The following is a 20,456-nucleotide window of genomic DNA, read 5'->3' on the forward strand; positions in this document are numbered from 1 at the left end:
AAAAAAAAGGACTGCTTAAAGACATAATATGTAACTTTTTGGACAAAAAGTTCTTCTTCTTTTTCTTCTTATTAATAATTACTATGATGAGATTAGTCAATAGTTATAAGATAAAATATAAAATATCTGTGTTTATCAGTTTATCAACTTTTTCCCATTAAACCATATCCGAGTGATACCTCTTTGTGCTCTGTTCTATCTTCGCTCCTACTGCGCGCTGGAAGCCCCGCCAACACTGTGCAGGGGGGGCGGGTCAGTGCGCGCTTTTCTCTTTTTCTATTGGTGAACCCTGAGGCGCGCACCCTAATTTCACGTCTTCGATTGGCTGAAAGCTAGTATTGTATCCCCGTCCTTACCTCTGATTGGCTGGAGTGCTGCCGGTCCCTGAAAGCGCCAGAAAACAAGTTACAGAGCGGGCGCTGATCTTTCAGTCTCCCCTAGGATAGATCTACTAAACACGGCTCTGAACGGACACAGAAACGGAGGGAGAAAGCGAGAGAAACAAATTTTCAATAGGGAAATACATACTATGGTTTTCTGAAGATTAGCGGGTTCGTAACAAGCGTAAAGGAGCGAGATTGACGCGTTTCAGTCACTGAGAACGGTGAGTTCGCCTAATGTTGCCTAATGTTTTCTTAACTTTTCTGTTCAACTTTGCAGATCTTATGGTTAAATAGCTGCAAATTTTAACAAATAATTCCATGTTTAACAGAGTATTAAGGATTCACATTATGCATTTTGGGTACTGGCGTAATAATAAACACATTTCACCTTAAACTTGTTAAAAGTATGAACTACCAACTTTATCTTGGCTTGTCATATTATCATGAATGCATTATAACTTTACCTAAAGTGCCCTGATTCTTTGAGCCTCATGTATTGTTATGCAAGTACAAAATGCTGTCAATGATCTCGTCATTGATTTTGATTAGATTAGCTGCTAGCCGCTAATTAGCAATATTGCGCCAATTCTCGTTGACCTTTCATCTAGACTTGATCTGATCTACTCCTCCACCATCGGTATTTTTTCAGCACGGGTTTTAACAGCAAGATATGGGCATTACAAGCAATAAATAAGGACTTAAAACTAGGTCAAACCAGGGCGCTAACAGTTATAAAACCAGGGACATAACGGGACTGAACCAGGGTAAAATATCTGCTCTAGGACTTTTGACTCTAAAAGTCTAAACTTGGAATAAACCATTCCCAAGCATGGACTTATTAAGCAGTTATAAAGCAAGGTTGAATCGGGATTTAACCAGGACTTTAAGCTGTTATTGCCTATATCAGGGCTTAATTGATGTAAAGATGTAACCAGGACTAGATCTAAACTAGGTTAAAACTAGCTTAACCAGGTCTAGACTAGGACAAAACCAGGTTTAAACATGGATTTATTAGCCAGTTATAAGTACATTTGGTGCTGTCTTCCAACATTTAACGTAACTTTCTCTAGTGCCTAAATAACAAGATTAACTGATATGTTTATGATTTGTGTTTTTTTCAGTTTTTATTTTTAAAATGGAGGTTGACTGTTTGGCCCTGAAAGACTTGACAAGCCCCAGGAAGAGTTATGCCACAAAGGTGGTGGAGGAGGAGGGGTCCGAGAGTGAACATAAGGTGAGTAAAGGCCCAGGTGCCAGAGGTGAGGTGGTAAAATCAGGCAAGATGCTAAAACAACTGCTTGTTACGATGGAGTTTATTGCTATGGTGGAACTCCACTGCTGTGGAACATTTCAGGCAAGGGATTAACATTAATACAGTACACCTTTAACTGGATTACTTGTTTCTATAGGAAAATCTATTCCTTGAAAGAAGATCCACACCACTTAAATCCACAGACGCTGCGCTGGCTCTGCTCCTGAACAGAAAAGGCTCCAGTCCAGACCCAGCCCATATGACGCCCATCAAACACAGCTCTTCAGCCGAGCCCTGGACCCCCACAGCCAACCTAAAGATGCTGATCAGTGCGGCTAGTCCGGACATACGGGACCGTGAGATGAAAAAGGTGCTGTTCAGACCCATAGAAAACGAAACGGAGCTGCCCAAAAGCCCAGAGTTGATCATTGAAGAGGATGCAGACGTGGACGATTCACAGGTACAAATAAGATATATTCTTATATCTGAGAAAAGAGATATAACAAATTCTGAAGTGCGATATATTGCTGAAGTAAATATAGACAATAAACGATAGTACTGAAATTTATTTATTCCACTGACACAATAAAATTAATTTATTCCACTGACACAATAAAACAATAGCAGATTTAAACCACAAAAAACTATTCTAAATGTACAATATTCTTAAATCAGGAGCTCCAGTAAATAAATAGCAGAATGAAACCCTTGAGTGATTCATTTGCATCGGTAATGAGCCATGATTCAAGTTATTAATTGAACTTTTTATTGCTTTAATCTTATCATGTAGCCAAAAAGTAACCCAAAAATTTCCCAGTAGTGCAAAGAAAATGTACACAATAAATACTGACACCCAAAAAATATTGCTACAGCTTTCATGTATTGAACGATAAGTCGATATAGTAATTATAATAACAGGCCTAGATATTGGTGGTTTTCAGATTTTAGAATGTGATGATGTCACCCAGATGAGGGGCAAGAGCCAGATTTCCCTATAGATTACATTGAACTTTGTCATTAAATATCCAAAAGGCAAATTCACAAATGTTGAACTTGATTTCTGTAAATGACAACAAGCAAGACCTCACTGTATTACAACAAAATCAACAAAAATATACATTTTAACAAAATTCATTTTAGCTGCCCTCATCTGTATTAAATATCATTCGCCTATAGAATGTTATGATCTGAAACCCAGCAATATATATAAAGGGGCACTGGGTAAATTTTTAGATTTAGGATGCGAAACCTTCTAATCTCTATGGAGATGTTTCACAAAAAGGCATAAAATTAGACGGTGACTTCACCAAACCCAGTATTTTTTTGGAAATAAAGAGATATGATAGATGTTTTTTGCAACACTGTGGATCCACCCAGGAAACTCAAAAGATTATTACACATTACAAGATAATTAGTCTAAAATAGGCTGTTAAATAGGCTGTTAAATATAATAACAACAGAACTATATTTGAGCGTCTTTTTCACGGTAGGTTTTAACTATTTAAAACAAGTAGTAGTATAAGTAGCATTATAAGGTATTGGTTGTAATTAGACATTTTAACACATAAAATCGTTGGAATTCTTGAATCAAAATGTTCTTACACCATATGTAGAAAATGCTTCAGTACCCAAGACAAAAATAAATATTCACAACTTTAACAACTAGGTCAAATATTACCCCTTCTTCTAAGAATATGCATTAATGATAATTTTGATGCATTTGTGTCTGTCTAGTTTGAAGCTCTGGAGGAGGACGAGACAGAGAAGAAGCCCAGTCGAAAGCAGAAGAGTTTGGGTTTGTTGTGTCAGAAGTTTCTGGCTCTTTACCCCGATGACCCTCCTCCCAACAGCCCCATCTGGATCTCCCTGGACAAGGTTGCCAACAGTCTGGGTATGAAACCTCCAGAATCAGAATTTTTTTTTTTTTCTGCCCTTGTAAGTGAACAGAATTCACAAACTAGGAACTTGATTTGGCATTATCGTGCAACTAAGAGTAATAATAATAAGCTATGAAATAAAAATAGGGTAAATAAAAGTGCCAAAGGAATAACACAATTTTATGAAATTACCTATACATGTAGTAAATTATATATATATATATATATATATATATATATATATATATATATATATATATATATATATATATATATATATATATATATATATATATATATATATACAATTTTTAAGTATATTGCCCCATATTTCCAAATTTACAACTTCTTTTGCTATTTGACACAAAACGACATGTTTAATTTTAAATTAAGATTAAAATTAACATTTTAAATACTTCTCTTTCAGAGAGAGAGACAACAATCTTTATGATTATATTTTGACTTCTGTTATTAAAGTTATCCATTAATTGATTTATTATGTCAAATTAATTAAAATAAATAAACAATGTAGTAATTGATTTGCAGCACTATGCAAAATCATGTTATCTATACTTTCAGTTCTATTACTTTTAACACTAAGCTTTGACTTCTCTAACCACACGTCACAGGTGAAGCTCATATCCTCTTGTCACATAAGTAAACGCCATACACAGAGCAGTGATTAATGGAGTGTTGGCATTGTAAACATCTCCAGCTATACAGCCTGCTGTTGCTAAGAGGCCATTTTGATTACAAGCTTCACTGAGTGGTTGTTGCTATTTGTAAGAGCCCTTTTCTTTTAGTGACTAGTAGCTGGTTAGCGTCCAAGAGTTTCCACAGTAATTGGTAGTTAAAGGTCCTATATTATGCAAAACAAACTTAGCCATGTTATAATGTTGTTGCCTCCTCAAAAACATGCCTGGAGTTGCTTTTTGTTTCATTCACACGGGCTTAAGTAACCCTTTATTATTAGTCTGTCTACATCCCCAAAGCTCAAAATGCTCTGTTCCACCTGGTGATGTCATTAAGCAGTAGATTTCAAGTTAAGTTACCTTTTATCTTTATTTCAGTAAAGATTGGCAATTCCAATTACAGAGATAGTAACTATCAACCAACAAATCTGCAATCTGACAGTTACACAGCAAATTCAATCTGAGAATTCTGACCTGTCTCCACCTTACTTTAAACTACAGGGATTCTACAATGCTGTGATTGCACGTGAATGCAGCCTATTGAGCAGTGGTTGCATGCATACTTATCTATTACAATCACTAAAATAGTAACTCATTCAAATGTAAAAAAAAAAAAGTGAAAAACAGAACTCATTCATTTTAAACGGTTTGCAGAGGTCCAAAGTTATTCCTCTCTTACCTTATGCATTCAGAGCATCCTAATTCTTCACCACAATTAGTTTATCTTTTCACAACTTTTAGAGACCAGAGAGTGTTGCATTGGTAACAACTAACATACTAACACACACTTCCTGATTCTTATACAATAAAACACTTGAGAGCTGCTTATATAATATATCTGTACTGGGGAAAGACACATTTTGCTCAGATACATGGGAGAAAATTGGGTGTAGGCCTTTTACTTAACTGTGCCTAAATGTGCAGGTGTGGAGCGGAGGCGTATCTACGACATAGTGAACGTTCTAGAGTCACTGATGATTGTCGGACGCATGGCCAAAAATAGTTATTCCTGGTACGGCCGGAGACGCCTGGAGTCAAAACTGATGGAGCTGCAGAGACGAGGGCGGGAACAGGGATACCACCTCCAGATGGAGCCAGGAGCAGAGGGGGCAGGACCGACAGGGGCCAGGGACTGTGGACCCAACAGGGATGACGAGGCAGAGGAGGGCAACGGTGAGAGCAATCCACAACCCGGATCAAATCCTTTGCTCAAGCCTACTTCAGACAAAGCTATTTCACTTCTTCTTCACAAATGCTCTTTTAACACTTTTATCTTTAAATTAAAGTTGGTATGTGTAGTTTTATAGCCATGTTATTTCTACTTATTTTACCACTTTATTATTCTATATCTGTATTGATGAGTTCACAGTTTTTACTGTTCAGTGACTGCCTCTTTAAGCTTGTCGGCTTAAATCTGATCTCACATGAAATCTGTGGCTATGACGTGATTTGCATTCATGTGTTCTCCATGGTGAAGTGTTAGAACTACTGTATTGAGAACTGTTCCAGAATCGGCATTGAAGCAAACGATATTTAAAAAGTTAAGCTGGACTGCTCACCTGTTAGCCACATGTTCCAAATAGGAAGTGAGCATGGGCACGCTTCCAGCTCCATCAACTGGCTCAGTTTACATAGGAAAACTGCCACCTCTCTCTCTGTAACTGCATCGTTGGGCTTCATTTGATTGGAGCTGAATGCTATGGGTGACACCCCCTTTGTTCACTTCTTCATATAGCCTATACTCCTGACATATTATGCTTGTGTCTGCTCTGTAGTTATAATCTATGACACACGTGGATCATTGTTGTATACTAGACTTAAATTGTAGTATTGATCTAAAACTTAATGAAAGAAACAAGTCCACTGATTTTCGGTTTGGGAATTGTTGACCTCAATGGGAGCCGATTCCCTCCTGCCTTTTTTATGATACGTCCCCATAAACATCCTGCATGCAGTCACCCCCCTCCTCTGGATAGTTGCAGTTCAGGCTGCAAAAAGAGTATCAACAAAGAAAGTACTAAGTTGTAAAAGCTGCATTTATTTTTATAAGAAAACTTTTTAGAAGGTCTAGTGTGTTCTCCAGTTACAAACATCAAAATATCCTCTGTCCATATGGTCTTATTATTACTAGTATTAACTTTGTAATACTAGTAATACCATAGACAACTTGTACTAGTTGTCTATGGTCAACTTGTAAGTTGATCATAGACAGCTTTCATTCAAAGTAAACACAAGATCTTCAAAAGTAAGTTTGTATATATTTTCAGATTCCTTCAGCTCTGCTTCCCCAGTGAATAATACAGGATTACATTCATACCACAGCACAGTTCACAGCAACTCACCCTTATGTCAAATCATGTAATCTGTATGTTGTATCTCCTTTACCTTATTTGCCATTTAATATTTTTAAATACACAGTACCTGTCTTAAAAACATGAAAAACGGAACTAATTTTAAACAGTTTGCAGTGAGCCAAAGTAAGTCTTCACTTACCTTATGCATTCTGAACATCCTAATTATTCACTGCGATGTGTTTATAAGCACTGTTCACAATGTTCAGAGACCAGAATGGAGTGCTTAGATAATATATCTGTACTGGGGCATGTTTTTGCATTGGGGGAAAAAATTCAGATATAGGACTTTTAACCATTTATTTTTGGCTCTTACATATATTGTTATTAGTTCCGATGTCTGAGCTACTATGTCCAAGTAATTTGTGGATCTATAAAGTTTGTCTAATTGCATATTGCAAATGTGGTTTCTTTGGGCAGGTGGAGGCAACAGGAAGGATAAGTCTCTGCGAATCATGAGTCAAAAGTTTGTGATGCTTTTTCTCGTCTCCAAAACTCAAACTGTGACGTTGGATGCAGCGGCAAAGATCCTGATCGAAGACAGCCAGGACTCCAGCCACAGCAAATACAAAAGTGAGCTGTTTGTTAACTGTTTTCTCTGTGGGGTATGTCATATTAAAGTGGAACTAAACACAAAATCTACTTTTTTGCAACTAAACTCTGTTGTAATAATAATAATGCATTAGTCTCATATAGCGCTTTTCAAGACGCTCAAGTCAGTATAATTTTGTGCATTATTCAAACAATTCATACTCTGGTCGTAAGGTACTGTTGTAACCATAGTTGCCCTGGCAGAGGCAGAAGCGAGGCTGCCAATCTGTACCCTCGGCCCCTCCGACCACAACCAAAACTCAAGCGAGACAGTTCACCCACATTGCCTGGTATGAATGTGGAGTGTGCCTAAGGACACAACAATAGGTATTCCCAGCAGTCTCCCATCCAAGTACTGACCAGGCCCAACCCTGCTTAGCTTTAGAAATCAGACAAGATCTTTGACAAGGAAGTTCGGTCACAAATAGTATTCTAGTCCTTTTTTGGCAATTTTAGTACAAGTATGTAAATTTGCAGCTTTCTGGTCTTGTGAGTGTGTGCTGCCTCCAGGGGCTACAGGGGCTACTTGCAGTTTCAAGCACTACATGACATCACACAAGACTGCCCTGATTACAGCCAGGTGTTTCTGATTACAAATGCCACATTTCAGTTCTTCTGTCAATTCTTCTAGAGCTGTTTAAAATGAAAACTTTGTGAACAGAATCATTATTAAAACATAAATCTTAAATCAAATCAGAATTAGATGTTTTACCCAAATTGTTTTGTCCTAATTAGTTTAATATGTAATTTTTTTTTTCTTTTTGCTTTTCTTCATAGCTAAAGTCCGTCGCCTGTATGACATCGCCAATGTTTTAACGAGTTTGGGACTCATTAAAAAAGTTCACGTTCGAGAAGAGAGAGGGAGGAAGCCGGCTTTTAAGTGGCGGGGTCCAACTGAGTTCAACAGCACAGGACCACTGCCCCCTACTGGACTAGAGGCGTCACAGAGGATCACACAGCAGGATCTGACCCGCTTGAAGATGTCCCGACATTCATCTTTTAACATCACCCCGACTTCTGTGACTGTCCAGAGACAAGCCAACTCTGCCCCCAACAGTCCACGCAGGGAACACACAGGTACAGTCATTGATTTTGCTACTTTTGTCCATTGTACATTCTTTTTTATTAGGGCTGTAGGCTTTTAATCAGCCTGGCTGACTTATTTCATCTACCGGTAGATTATAAGGATTTGTATGGGACAACAGCAGAAAGGAGAAGGTAGTGTCAGCTAGCTAAAGATTTGATTCACACGTTTAATCTGTCTTTATATAAATACATTGTTTCCTAGTATATTTTGTTGCATAAATTGTTGTTTTTGAAAGGCCTACTATGCAGGTGTAGCCTTGTAAGTGCCTTGTCTGTACCACTCAATGTGGCTACAGTGTAGGATTGTTTGCAAATTTGTGAGTACTGCAATTACAATTTTTTTTTTAAATTTTGTTTTAAATCTAGATTTAGTTAACAGTGTACATTCTAAAGGTGCACTATGTAACCTTTTTGATGGACAAGCTGCCACATGCTTGTGTCTGGGAAGATATTGTTTCTTTGCCTGGAATATTTATTAGTATAGTATTAGCATTATTCTACAAGGCCAAGTTACAGGTCCAATCTGTGGAGAGTCTCTCATCTATTAAAGGGATACTGAGAAATGAATAAATAAAAATGTTTAAAAAAATACAAGATTAGTTTAATACTGTCCTACTGTGTAACATTTTTTTTTCCCCGATGGCATGGGCATATTCCAAGATGACAATGCCAGGATTCATCGGGCTCAAATTGTGAAAGAGTGGTTCAGGGAGCATGAGAAATTATTTTCACACATGGATTGGCCACCACAGAGACCAGACCTTAACCCTATTGAGAATCTTAGGGATATGCTGTAGAAGGCTTTGCGCAGTGGTCAGACTCTACCATCATCAGTAATGCAACACTGGATGGAAATAAATCTTGTGACATTGCAGAAGCTTATTGAAACAATGCCACAATGAATACATGCCCTAATCAAAGCTAAATGTGGTACAACAAAATATTAGAGTGTGTGACATTTTTCTTTTGGTGGTGACTTTTGACCAGACAGTGTAATACAAGATGGAGTTTAGAACATGTTTCTGGAGGTTTGAACTACAGGCTTAGCTGTTTTTATAGATATTAAGACCTCAGTGGGACATGAAAGTTAAACTGTGTAACTTTTTTGATGGGCGGTTCGACACATGCTTGTCTCCCTGGAGATGATATTGCTTTGCCTGTAATGTTTCATGATGGTGTGTTTATTAATAATGCAAAGAAAAACATGTGACATTCTTAGTGTGAGAAGGCTCGTCTCTCAACAGATTTAATCAGACAGTACACCTTTTAAAGCTTCTCAATGATGGCAGCTTTTACAATTTGCTTATTGCGACTACAAATTTCTATTCAATTCCAATTAATCTATATATAATCAAATAAATGTAATGTAAATGTTCTTCCACCTACAGTTGTGCAGAACCAGCCAGTGGACTATTCCAGAAAAACTCCAGTGTGTCGGCTGCAGTTTGGGAAGTCTTCAGAGTGAGTTCATTTATTCACAAACTCTCTTGTTCTCTGTACTCCTCCTTCTCTCTTTCTGTCTCTAGATATATCAGAGCTCCTCTCACAGTCTATACTCATAATTCAAGCCTAACCTTTCGCAACGTAGCCTGTCTCTGTTATTAACTGACTCCAGCCCAAAGAAGTGCAGGTGGAGTCATATATTAGTGAAAATCGATGCAGTTCAAGGAAGAAGAGACAGATACTTTACCTTCTGGTTATTAGGCATGTTTAATCAGCTGCTGTTGAAGGGGTTATTTGTCATTGTAAACACCAGAGGGCAGTGCTGCTTTGGAGGTTAATTTTCCTTCAATGAGTTCTTTCAAATGGACTAGTATTAAGCTGTTAGGACTAGCTCGTCCCCCAATTTTTTCCCATGTAAAATGTGTCTTGTCCCAGTAGTGATATACTGTATTCAATAAGCAGCTTGTGAGGGTAAGTCAGTTTTGTACAGTATACATTTAATTAGAAAGCATTTTATTGTTTGATAATCAGGAAGTGTGTGCTTAACATGCTAGTTGTTAGCGTTATCATCACAGCAAAACTCTGCTCTGGTCTCAGAGTTCTGAAAAGTGTTTATAAACTCATTGCAGTGAATAATGAGGATGTTCTTTAGCTTATCTATCCTGCTCAAACCGTGTAATAAAACCCTCTCTAGCCATGAGTGTTGTCACGATACAGAAATTTCAAACTCTAAGGAATAGATTTGATATCAATTCTGATACCATAATGGTAATTAAAAACACTCTTTATTTAGACAATAGAATGTAATTTTTACCATTAAATCATAGTACTTTCGTTTATATGTGGCCTTATATCTGTGCAATCCCTCAGTCATCCAGTTAGGTTCCATAGTGATCCATGGGCGTATACTAGTCTATGTGGACTTATACTTGTTCTGATCATTCTAAAGCTATTCAGGTCCATTTCTGTCCTGTAAATGTGACTTGAATATTGATACCTGCTCAAAAGAGTATCTAGTTTTAGTATTGAATAGTATCAGATTTTTTATAATTTTGAAAACTCTACTGGCCATATTAAATGTTTGTAACCATGATTTTGTCATGTCTCTACAGTACCCAGACCCCAGTGTCCTGCCCCCAGCACATCCTCCTGATGCAGTCTCTCTCAGGACAAATGTTGACCTCCTCTCCCCCTCCTCCTCCCTCCTCATCACACTCCCACTGCCTTACCTACCTTCCCAGTCTGTCCCAGCCCTCTGTGGTCATGCTCTACAGGGCTGCCGAGGGTCACAGGTCACCCGGGATGGAAGGAGAGGAGATGAGGAAGAGGAAGAGAGAAGGAGAAGAGATGTCTATGGCAAAGAAGGGCGTGAATGGGTTAAAGAAAAGTGATGAGGTAAAGATGTGTAATTATTTAATTATGTTGTTAAAGGAACATTATGTAACTTTTCTGGCATGCTAGTCTCCATAGAGATGTTATTGTTTAACTTCATGGAGACAAGCAGGTGACATCAGAAGGCCAAACTTATAAGTCAGATATGTAGAGTAGCAAGCCCACTTAAGCTTTTCAAGGTGTTTTTTGAGTAATAATCCGCCTGAAATTGATTAAATGCAAGCTAGATATGTTAATACCATGATTAACAAGTTGAATCTCATTTATAAAAATACTTTGTTTCCTGGTATATTTTTCTGCATACATAGTAGTTTTTGCATGAACTCCCCCCTGCAGGTATTGTCTTGTGAGCAGTTTGTGTCAGATATATAGAGATTTTTAATTGATCGGGAGCACATGTCTTTAGTCGATTGTAGCCCTATTTAATAATACCATAATGTTTCATCTTTCAGGTGACAGTAGCAGAGTGTTCTGAGTTCAGCCACAGTCCTGTCAGTGAATCCCAGCCTGCACATTACCTTTATGTGCCCAACAACACAGGTACATTCAACTCAGAATACATTTGTGACATTAAAACCCTGCTTGATGAAATTAAACTCCATCCATCCATCCATCCATTTTCTTCCACTTATCCGGGGCCGGGTCGCGGGGGCAGCAGTCTAAGCAGGGACTCCCAGACTTCCCTCACCCCAGACACGTCCTCCAGCTCCTCCGGTGGGACCCCAATGTGTTCCTAGGCCAGCCGAGAGACATAGTCCCTCCAGCGTGTCCTGGGCATCCTAGCAGATGCCCGAGCCACCTCAACTGGTTCCGCTCGACGTGTAGGAGCAGCGGCTCTACACCGAGCTCCTCCCGTGTGACCGAGCTCCTCACCCTATCCCTAAGGGTGCGCCCGGCCACCCTACGGAGGAAGCCCATTTCAGCCACTTGTATCCACGACCTTGTCCTTTCGGTCATTACCCAAAGCTCATGACCATAGGTGAGGGTAGGAACGTAGATTGACCGGTAAATCGAGAGCTTTGCCTTTGGACTCAGCTCCTTCTTTCCACAACGGACCGATACAGCGACCGCATCACTGCAGACGCTGCACCGATCCGCCTGTCAATCTCACGCTCCATCCTTCCCTCACTCGTGAACAAGACCCCGAGATACTTGAACTCCTCCACTTGAGGCAGAGACTCATCACCCAGCCGGAGAGGGCAAACCACCTTTTTCCGGTCGAGAACCATGGCCTCGGATTTGGAGGAGCTTATTCTCATCCCAGCCGCTTCACACTCGGCTGCAAACCGCCCCAGTGCCAACAACAGGACAACATCATCTGCAAACAGCAGAGATGAAATCCTGTGGTTCCCAAACCAGACCCCCTCCGGCCCCTGGGTGCGCCTAGAAATTCTGTCCATAAATATAATGAACAGAACCGGTGACAAAGGGCAGCCCTGACGGAGTCCAACATGCACCGGGAACAGGTCTGACTTACTGCCGGCAATGCAAACACAGCTCCTGCTCCAGTCATACAGGGACCGGACAGCCCTTAGCAAAGAGCCCCGGACCCCATACTCCCAGAGCACCCCCCCCAAAGGACACCACGAGGGACACGGTCGAATGCCGTCTCCAAATCCACAAAACACATGTGGACTGGTTGGGCAAACTCCCATGAACCCTCAAGGACCCGATGGAGAGTATAGAGCTGGTCCAGTGTTCCGCGACCAGGACAAAAACCACACTGCTCCTCCTAAATCCGAGGTTCGACTATCGGTCGGATTCTCCTCTCCAGTACCCTGGAATAGACCTTACCGGGAAGGCTGAGGAGTGTGATTCCCCTGTAATTGGAACACACCCTCCGGTCCCCCTTCTTATACAGAGGGACCACCACCCCAGTCTGCCATTCCACAGGTACTGTTCCCGACCGCCACGTGATGTTGCAGAGACGTGTCAGCCAAGACATCCCCACAACATCCAGAGACTTGAGTTACTCAGGACGGATCTTGTCCACCCCTGGAGCCTTGCCACCGAGGAGCTTGCCAACCACCTCGGTGACTTCAGCCAGGGTGATGGATGAGTCCGCCTCCGGGTTCCCAGTTTCTGCTTCCTCCTCAGAAGACGTGACAGTGGGATTGAGGACATCCTCAAAGTATTCCTTCCACCACCCGACAACATCCCCAGTCGAGGTCAGCAGCTCTCCACCAGCAATGTAAACAGTGTTGGTGAAGCACTGCTTCCCCCTCCTGAGGCGTCGGACGGTTTGCCAGAATCTCTTTGAGGCCGTCCGATAGTCCTCCTCCATGGCCTCCCCGAACTCCTCCCAACCCCGAGTTTTTGCCTCTGTGATTGCCCGAGCTGCAGCACGCTTGGCCCGCTGGTACTCATCAGCTGCCTCAGGAGTCCCACGAGCCAACAAGGCTCGATAGGACTCCTTCTTCAGCTTGACGGCATCCCTTACTTCCGGTGTCCACCACCGGGTTCGGGGATTGCCGCCGCGACAAGCACCGCAGACCTTATGACCACAACTACTAGCAGCTGCATCGACAATAGAGGTGGAGAACATGGCCCACTCAGAGTCCATGTCTCCAGCCTCCCCCACGATCAGGGAGAAGCTCTCCCGGAGGTGTGAGTTGAAGACCCCTCTGACAGAGGGCTCAGCCAGACGTTCCCAGCAGACCCTCACGATGCGCTTGGGGAAATTAAACTCCCCCCCGAACCACCACCTTAACATGGTGGAGGGGTTTGAGCACCCGAATGATCCTGGGAGCTATGTTGTCGGGGGCTTCATGCCCCTGGTAGGGTCACCCATGGCAAACAGGTCCTGGGAGACGGGTCTGACTAAGAGCGGTTCAGAAGCCCCCATGAAGACAGAAACAACAAGGCAAGCTACGCCGCCCGGACTGGCGTTACCGGGGCCCCACCCTGGAGCCAGGCCTGGGGTGGGTGCTCGGCAGTGAGCACCTGGTGGCCAGGCCTTTCCCCATGGGGCCCGGCAGGGCCCAGCCCAAAGGAACGACGTGGGGCCGTCCTCATGTGGACCCACCACCTGCGGGAGGAGCCATGAGGGGCGGGTGCAGAGGGATCTGGGCGGCAGTCGAAGGCGGGGACCTCGACGACCGGATCTCCGGACATGGAGACTGGCTCTGGGGACATGGAATGTCACCTCGCTGGGGGGGAAAGGGGCCTGAGCTTGTGCGGGAGGTTGAGCGTTACCGGCTAGATATAGTCGGCCTCACCTCCACACACAGCTTGGGGTCTGGAACCCAACTCTTTGAGAGGGGTTGGACTCTCCATTTCTCTGGCGTTGCCCGTGGGGAGCGGCGGCGAGCTGGTGTGGGCTTGCTCATTGCCCCACAGCTCAGCCGCCACGTGTTGGAGTTCACGAGAGGGTCGCGTCCCTGCGCCTTCGGTTTGGGGACAGGTCTCTCACTGTTGTGTCGGCCTACGGGCCAAACAGCAGTGTGGAGTACCCGGCCTTCTTGGAGTCCCTGGGAGGGGTACTAGATAGTGCACCAACCAGGGACTCCGTTGTTCTCCTGGGGGACTTCAATGCCCATGTGGGTAATGACAGTGACACTTGGAGGGGTGTGATTGGGAGGAATGGCCTCCCCGATCTGAACCCGAGTGGTGTTTTGTTATTGGACTTGTCCATAACGAACACCATGTTCGAGCACAAGGGTGTCCAACGGTGCACGTGGCACCAGGACACTCTAGGTCGGAGGTCGATGATCGACTTTGTTGTCGTGTCATCTGATCTCCGACCGCGTGTCTTGGACACTCAGGTGAAGAGAAGGGCTAAGCTGTCAACTGATCACCACCTGGTGGTGAGTTGGATCTGCTGGCGGAGGAGGAAGCCGGATAGACCTAGAAATTAAACTCATGAATACTATAATTATTTAATAAACAAGAAACCAGTGTGTGTTGAGATTTACACATTAAAACCATTTGACAACAATCACATTATTTGGTTTGAATAATGTGAAAAAAATTACTTTTATATTTTGCACATATTAGCAGAGGAGGCGTTGAGCTTCATGTGAGTTTTTGTTTCATGTGGATAGAATTCTGACCTGTCCTAAGCTATTCATGGGTTTCAGCTTCCTGTTATCGCATTTTGAGGAGTTGTTTTCCCTATTCAATTTGTCTTAAATTGTTAATTGTATGGTAGTGGTCCTATTCTTTCATCACTTTTGATGCTCTGAGTACCCTCTCCCTTTGCTCCCTGTGCTATGTCACTTCCCCTTCAGAGAGATTGCTCAAACACACATGGATGACATATGAAGACCAATTGGGGCATGTTTTTGATGATGGAACAATGTTAGAAACACGGTAGAAAGCTTTGTTTTTTACGTAATACAGGGGGTATTTACTTTAAACCCAAAGATTCGCAATTTAAAATGTATATATATTTTTCCATAATCACTCAGTCCTAACACATTTACTTGTTATTTGCAGGTCTGAACAGCTTGAACTTCCTCCTCTCCTCTGCGCACTCGGCTTCTGCTCTCTCTCTCCCATCCGGTTCTGTCCCAACTTTAGCTGTTCCCTATCTCCTTCTGCCCCCCTCCTCTCTGCCCCCCTACCCCCTCATCACCAGCCCCATAAGGACGCCCCCTGGCTCCGAAGCCCACTCCAAACTGAGCTTTGGTGTTCCCACGGTGATGTCTCCAGGGCAATTATTGGTTGGGACCTCTTCCGCCCCAGAGCAGACCAGAGTGTGCGGAGCGTCAACACCACACTCAACCAGAGGGACTGCACAAGAGACAATGGTAAGTCTGTTTGCCCATTTTTCCCAAATAGTATGGTCTAGTTGCCTGGGGTCCATGCTTGATACTTTGCTGCTGATGTCCTCAACATTCCCGGGGGTGATGCTAACTGAAGGCTATGACTTTAATCTGAGCTTTGTTTTAACACAATCTGACCACAAAGAACTGACTTAGCTGGAAAAATCAACATGTGAGCTGATCTGTGCTTTTTACACAAGCCCTCTCAAATAACAGTACAGTCACAAGCTAGCTAGCATTAGCCAACAGTTTTTCACTTAGTCACTCACACTTTTTTGTTTTGTTGGTTACTGATGAATATTCCACCATAGACATACATGCAGAACACCCCGAGTGTGATATCACTGCAAAGTACACACTTCTCCAATAGTGTAAAGGGGAACGGTGTAAAATTATGATACATATTTATTATCTCAACAGGTTTTTATGTTTTTCTCCATGTTTAGAAAACCATGAAAACCTGTCATCTACTCTTTAACCATAAAATGTTGTCTCTCTGTTTAGACACCTCATACTCCTAAGGAAAACAGGACGTCTGCTTCCAAGTCCTTCTTCCAGACTCCAGCCACTCCAGAGAACTTGCTCAGTGCTGCCCCCAACGGGAGAAAACGGGGATCGGCCCAAAGACGACTGAATGTGGAACACCCCCCAAATATTTAAAACTGAAACAAAAAATACTGGAACCAATATTCTTAATTGTAAAATATATTCTTGAAAATGATCAAATGTTAATTTTGATTTAGTGTATGTTATAGGCTGTGAATGTGCCTCATGGTTAAATAATGGGACACTAGTTTGAAGCTGTATTGTGGACAGTGGAATGGTTCACTGTATTTTTGTATAATTTTAGCCTTAATTTCCCCTTTTAAAATGTGATCAAGCCACAGAACACCCCCTTAATATTTGTATGTTAATCCCAATTGCTATTTATATTTTAAATTATATATAAAGGTACACAAAGAGTTGAGTTTTAGCACTAAAATTTGAAATGTTTTAAGAGCATTTTTTTTTTTCTAGGAAGCCCAAGTTGTTACGTATGGAGCTGTATCGTAAATATTACCAAACCAATGCACAAGGACTTTTGTCAATTTTGAGCATATTACAAGGTAGACAAAGTTAAAGATGCTGTGCCTGATATTTACTGTCTTAAAAACATGAACATTATAGTTAATTTAAACAGCTAAACAGTTTTCAGCTGTTCAGTTATTCCTCACTTAGATAATGCATTCCTCAGCATCCTATTAAATCACCATGATGAGTTTATAAGCACTTTTCACAACTTTCAGAGACTAGAGCGTAGTTTTGCTGTGACAGTAACAACTAGCATGTTAAAAGCATTGCATGCTGGTTCACGAAGGTTAACATACTTTATAATTTGATGCAGACATTAGACAGCACACAGTGGTTTCATTTTGACCCTAAGAGCTGCTTTTACATTATATCTGTACTTGGGTTAAAACAAATTTTACTCGTAATACATTACACAAATAATGCTGGGTATAGCCCCTTTAATTTTGATGTTGGATGAATGAGGGCACAAATTTGACTAAATAGGTGCTTAGAGGTCAAGGCCAGGACTAATCTTAGAACTGGTCCAGAACTAGATTAAAACCACAATATTCCTGTGTTTTCTCTGTGGTACCCTCTAGAAATGATATTGAAAGTACTTGGGGAAACAATGGATATATTTTAAACAAAGACCAAAACTATATTAAATGGTATGCTATTTACTTTTGCGGAATGTTCCTAAGTGTATCTTTAAACTTTTGCATTTATTGAATCACAACATTTGTATTACTCAGAAATACCTTGGAAAAACATGTATTCTATGTATGGCTCTCCACAGATCTGACCTATAACTTGGCCTAGTGCTTGTCTGCATGGAGATGGATAAGTTTAATACCACACAAATAGTGAGTAGCAAGCCCTCCATAAAAGTTACATAGAGTGTCTTTAAATTTTTGCAAAGTTAATATTTATAAATCGAATATTTATTTAATCTAATATTTGTTCCAATTAGAAGTAACCCATACAACTCTACAATAAAATCCACTGTAGAATTGTGTTTATAACTGCTGATTTTTCTTCAGCAATCACCCCTTTTTTCAAATTTATAATCACTAAATAATTAGTTTACATTAAAGTGGGGGTATTGTGCGAAATCCATTTTCTTGAACTTTCCCCCATGTTATAATGTTTCCTCATCAAAGACATGCCTGAAGAGGTTTTAGATGTCATCCATGCATGTTTGAGTATTTAAGGGATCTCTCCCATGATCCAAACTTTCCTTACTGTTGTACTGTTGTAAGCTGTAAGATTCTGTCCAATGCTCAGCCCCCAAGCCTATGTGCTCCTACACAACCATTCTCTATAAATATACAAAAGCATGATAACTACAAATTCATGAAACTAATGTGATGTGCAGTAGTTTCATTAGCGGTGATTGTGTTGTGATAGCGCTCTGAAGGGGAAGAGCAAAGGGAGGAGATTCAGCATCAAAAACAAAAGGAAAACTTATAAAACATGTTAAGTCATTCTTTTCAGCTAATAGAACATTTTCAAAACAATAAAAGGTAACATGGAGATCTAAATATTAGGATATTAGCAGTTAAAGCCCCGTATAAGTAAAATATCCCTCTTGAACTTCAACCACACTTGTGTCCATTTGTGTATAAGGAATGTTACTATTATGTAGAGTACTTTTGCTAAATAGTTGCTACACTTAAATATTTTGCTTATTTCGTTTAGCTGCTACAAGACAATGTATAACGATACCCTGAAGTACTTGAATGACAGTACTGTATAGGCCTTACAATTGTATGAACATGTGCTAAATTAATACAACCATTTGTCTCACATTTCAAAATAGTGAGAGTTGCATATAGTTGTTATCATAACTTATTGACACCTGTGGCTGTTTTATATATTGGATAGGTACATCAACATCTTTTCAAGATTTTGATTTGGGATTTAAAGAAAATGTTTAATTAGTTGAGAGGTTTAAGAACAAAATTGTATTAATACCATCATCATACTTATCTATTGATTTAGTGTGTTTTTCATTGGTTAAAATCATTATCTGGTTTCTGCAGTTATCCAATTGTTGAAATTATGTGAACAGTTCCATCTGATGTGGGTAATATGATTTTTCTTTGATTGTTCACACCTGTGCAGATTTTGATACAGAAAACTATAAAAGGGGCCAACTAATGTAGCAAAGACAAAAATAAAAAAATATATACATTAAAGCTTGAGAGTTATATTATAATTCATTGTACTTTGTCTCCCAAATACAACAGTTAAAATCTATAGATTGGTCGGATTTCTTTTGTGCGTTTAAACCATAGATGTATTGGCCAGGTTAATGTTGATTAAATTAGTTGACATAATTTTAAGATTGTACAAAACATCCTAAAACAATAGCCTATTCTAGTTTTGTAATTTTGGTGATTTTACTTCCTGATGGGACATGAACAAAAGATATAACATATGTAGAGGTAATTCCACAACTGTTACCTGGTAACCATAATTTTAACAAGAGCCAAAACTTGTCTAAATTACACAATAGTTATGATTTGACATAAAAAATAAATGTCAACCGGACAACTGGCCCTTTTCATGGAGCTGCCCAGCTAGTTCCAGTTCTCTCAAAAAGTGCGGAGTTGCTCTTCACACACCATTCATTTTCTATGAGAATTTTGGCTTGGATGAGCAGCAAAACGTCTTCACTCCTACATTGTTTTGGCCAGTTGACAGAATGAAAGCAGAACAAAGCAGAACTTTCAGCAAGAGTTCCCCCTGCAGCTTCCTTATGAAAATACACTATCAGGGAACAAAGGTTTTTGTTGAAATAAGACAGTATAATCGCATAAAAACATTTAACAATGCCATATATATATATATATATATATATATATATATATATATATATATATATATATATATATATATATATATATATATATATATATATATATATATATATATATATATATTTATTTATTTATTTATTTATTTATTTATTTATTATTATTATTATTATTTTTATTTTTTTTTAATAGAGCCAGGGCTTCCCAGGAGAGTTCTCCTCATGTTGTATTGATCATATTGCACAGCACAAAGCCAACAGCAAGACGACAGACCCTTCAAACACTTACAAAATGCAAGTCAAATTACTTAAAGTTAAATCAACTTGTGAACATGTTATAACATTGTTCTGTCATCAAAAACATACTTGAAGTTATTCGTGCATGTCTCTCCTGTACAAGGCTCTGCCCACAAGCCTACATCACCAGGAAGCTCTCTGCAGTGATAACGTCAAAACCAAAACTGAAACCAATTAAACTTTTTAATACCATTTTGCCGAATTTTCAACAACATGGTGTAACATGGTGATCTAAATATGTGACCATAACCGAAGCATGCATCCATGCACACTTCACGCACTGCTATATCCCATCATGCACCACGCCGACGCAAAAAAGAGAAGAAAATGGAGTGCTCGTCACCTACAACAGTACGTCACTAACAACAGTGCATGAAACTGTTAAATCTGAATAAAGCTCTGTACAGGCCTTGTGTTTGATGATTAAAAGGGGGGAGGAGTTGCATCGTGTTGGAGTT

At 40.4% G+C, this 20,456-nt stretch overlaps 1 protein-coding gene across 1 annotated transcript; it reads left to right on the plus strand.

Annotated features, from left to right (window-relative positions):
• The first annotated feature begins 494 nt into the window (after nucleotides 1-494).
• On the plus strand, nucleotides 495-16,493 carry e2f7 (E2F transcription factor 7). The gene is made up of 12 exons (XM_055225666.1): nucleotides 495-604; nucleotides 1,505-1,617; nucleotides 1,793-2,095; nucleotides 3,370-3,526; nucleotides 5,129-5,377; nucleotides 6,976-7,128; nucleotides 7,924-8,223; nucleotides 9,621-9,693; nucleotides 10,788-11,070; nucleotides 11,520-11,607; nucleotides 15,505-15,818; nucleotides 16,338-16,493. Exons 2-12 carry the CDS (start codon nucleotides 1,519-1,521, stop codon nucleotides 16,491-16,493), a joined length of 2,175 nt encoding a protein of 724 aa, XP_055081641.1. The 5' UTR covers nucleotides 495-604; nucleotides 1,505-1,518.
• The last annotated feature ends 3,963 nt before the right edge of the window (nucleotides 16,494-20,456 follow it).

Source organism: Periophthalmus magnuspinnatus, chromosome 12 (genome assembly GCF_009829125.3).
Source record: "Periophthalmus magnuspinnatus isolate fPerMag1 chromosome 12, fPerMag1.2.pri, whole genome shotgun sequence".
Lineage (NCBI taxonomy): Eukaryota > Metazoa > Chordata > Actinopteri > Gobiiformes > Gobiidae > Periophthalmus > Periophthalmus magnuspinnatus.

What these genes read in the sequence shown, in the direction of transcription:
- e2f7 (XM_055225666.1), top strand. Translation starts at nt 1,519, where the DNA reads ATGGAGGTTGACTGTTTGGCCCTGAAAGACTTGACAAGCCCCAGGAAG. An exon ending in CGAGGCAGAGGAGGGCAACG is followed by an intron (nt 5,378 to 6,975) that starts GTGAGAGCAATC and finishes TTCTTTGGGCAG; the next exon opens with GTGGAGGCAACAGGAAGGAT. An exon ending in CAGCCACAGCAAATACAAAA is followed by an intron (nt 7,129 to 7,923) that starts GTGAGCTGTTTG and finishes TTTTCTTCATAG; the next exon opens with CTAAAGTCCGTCGCCTGTAT.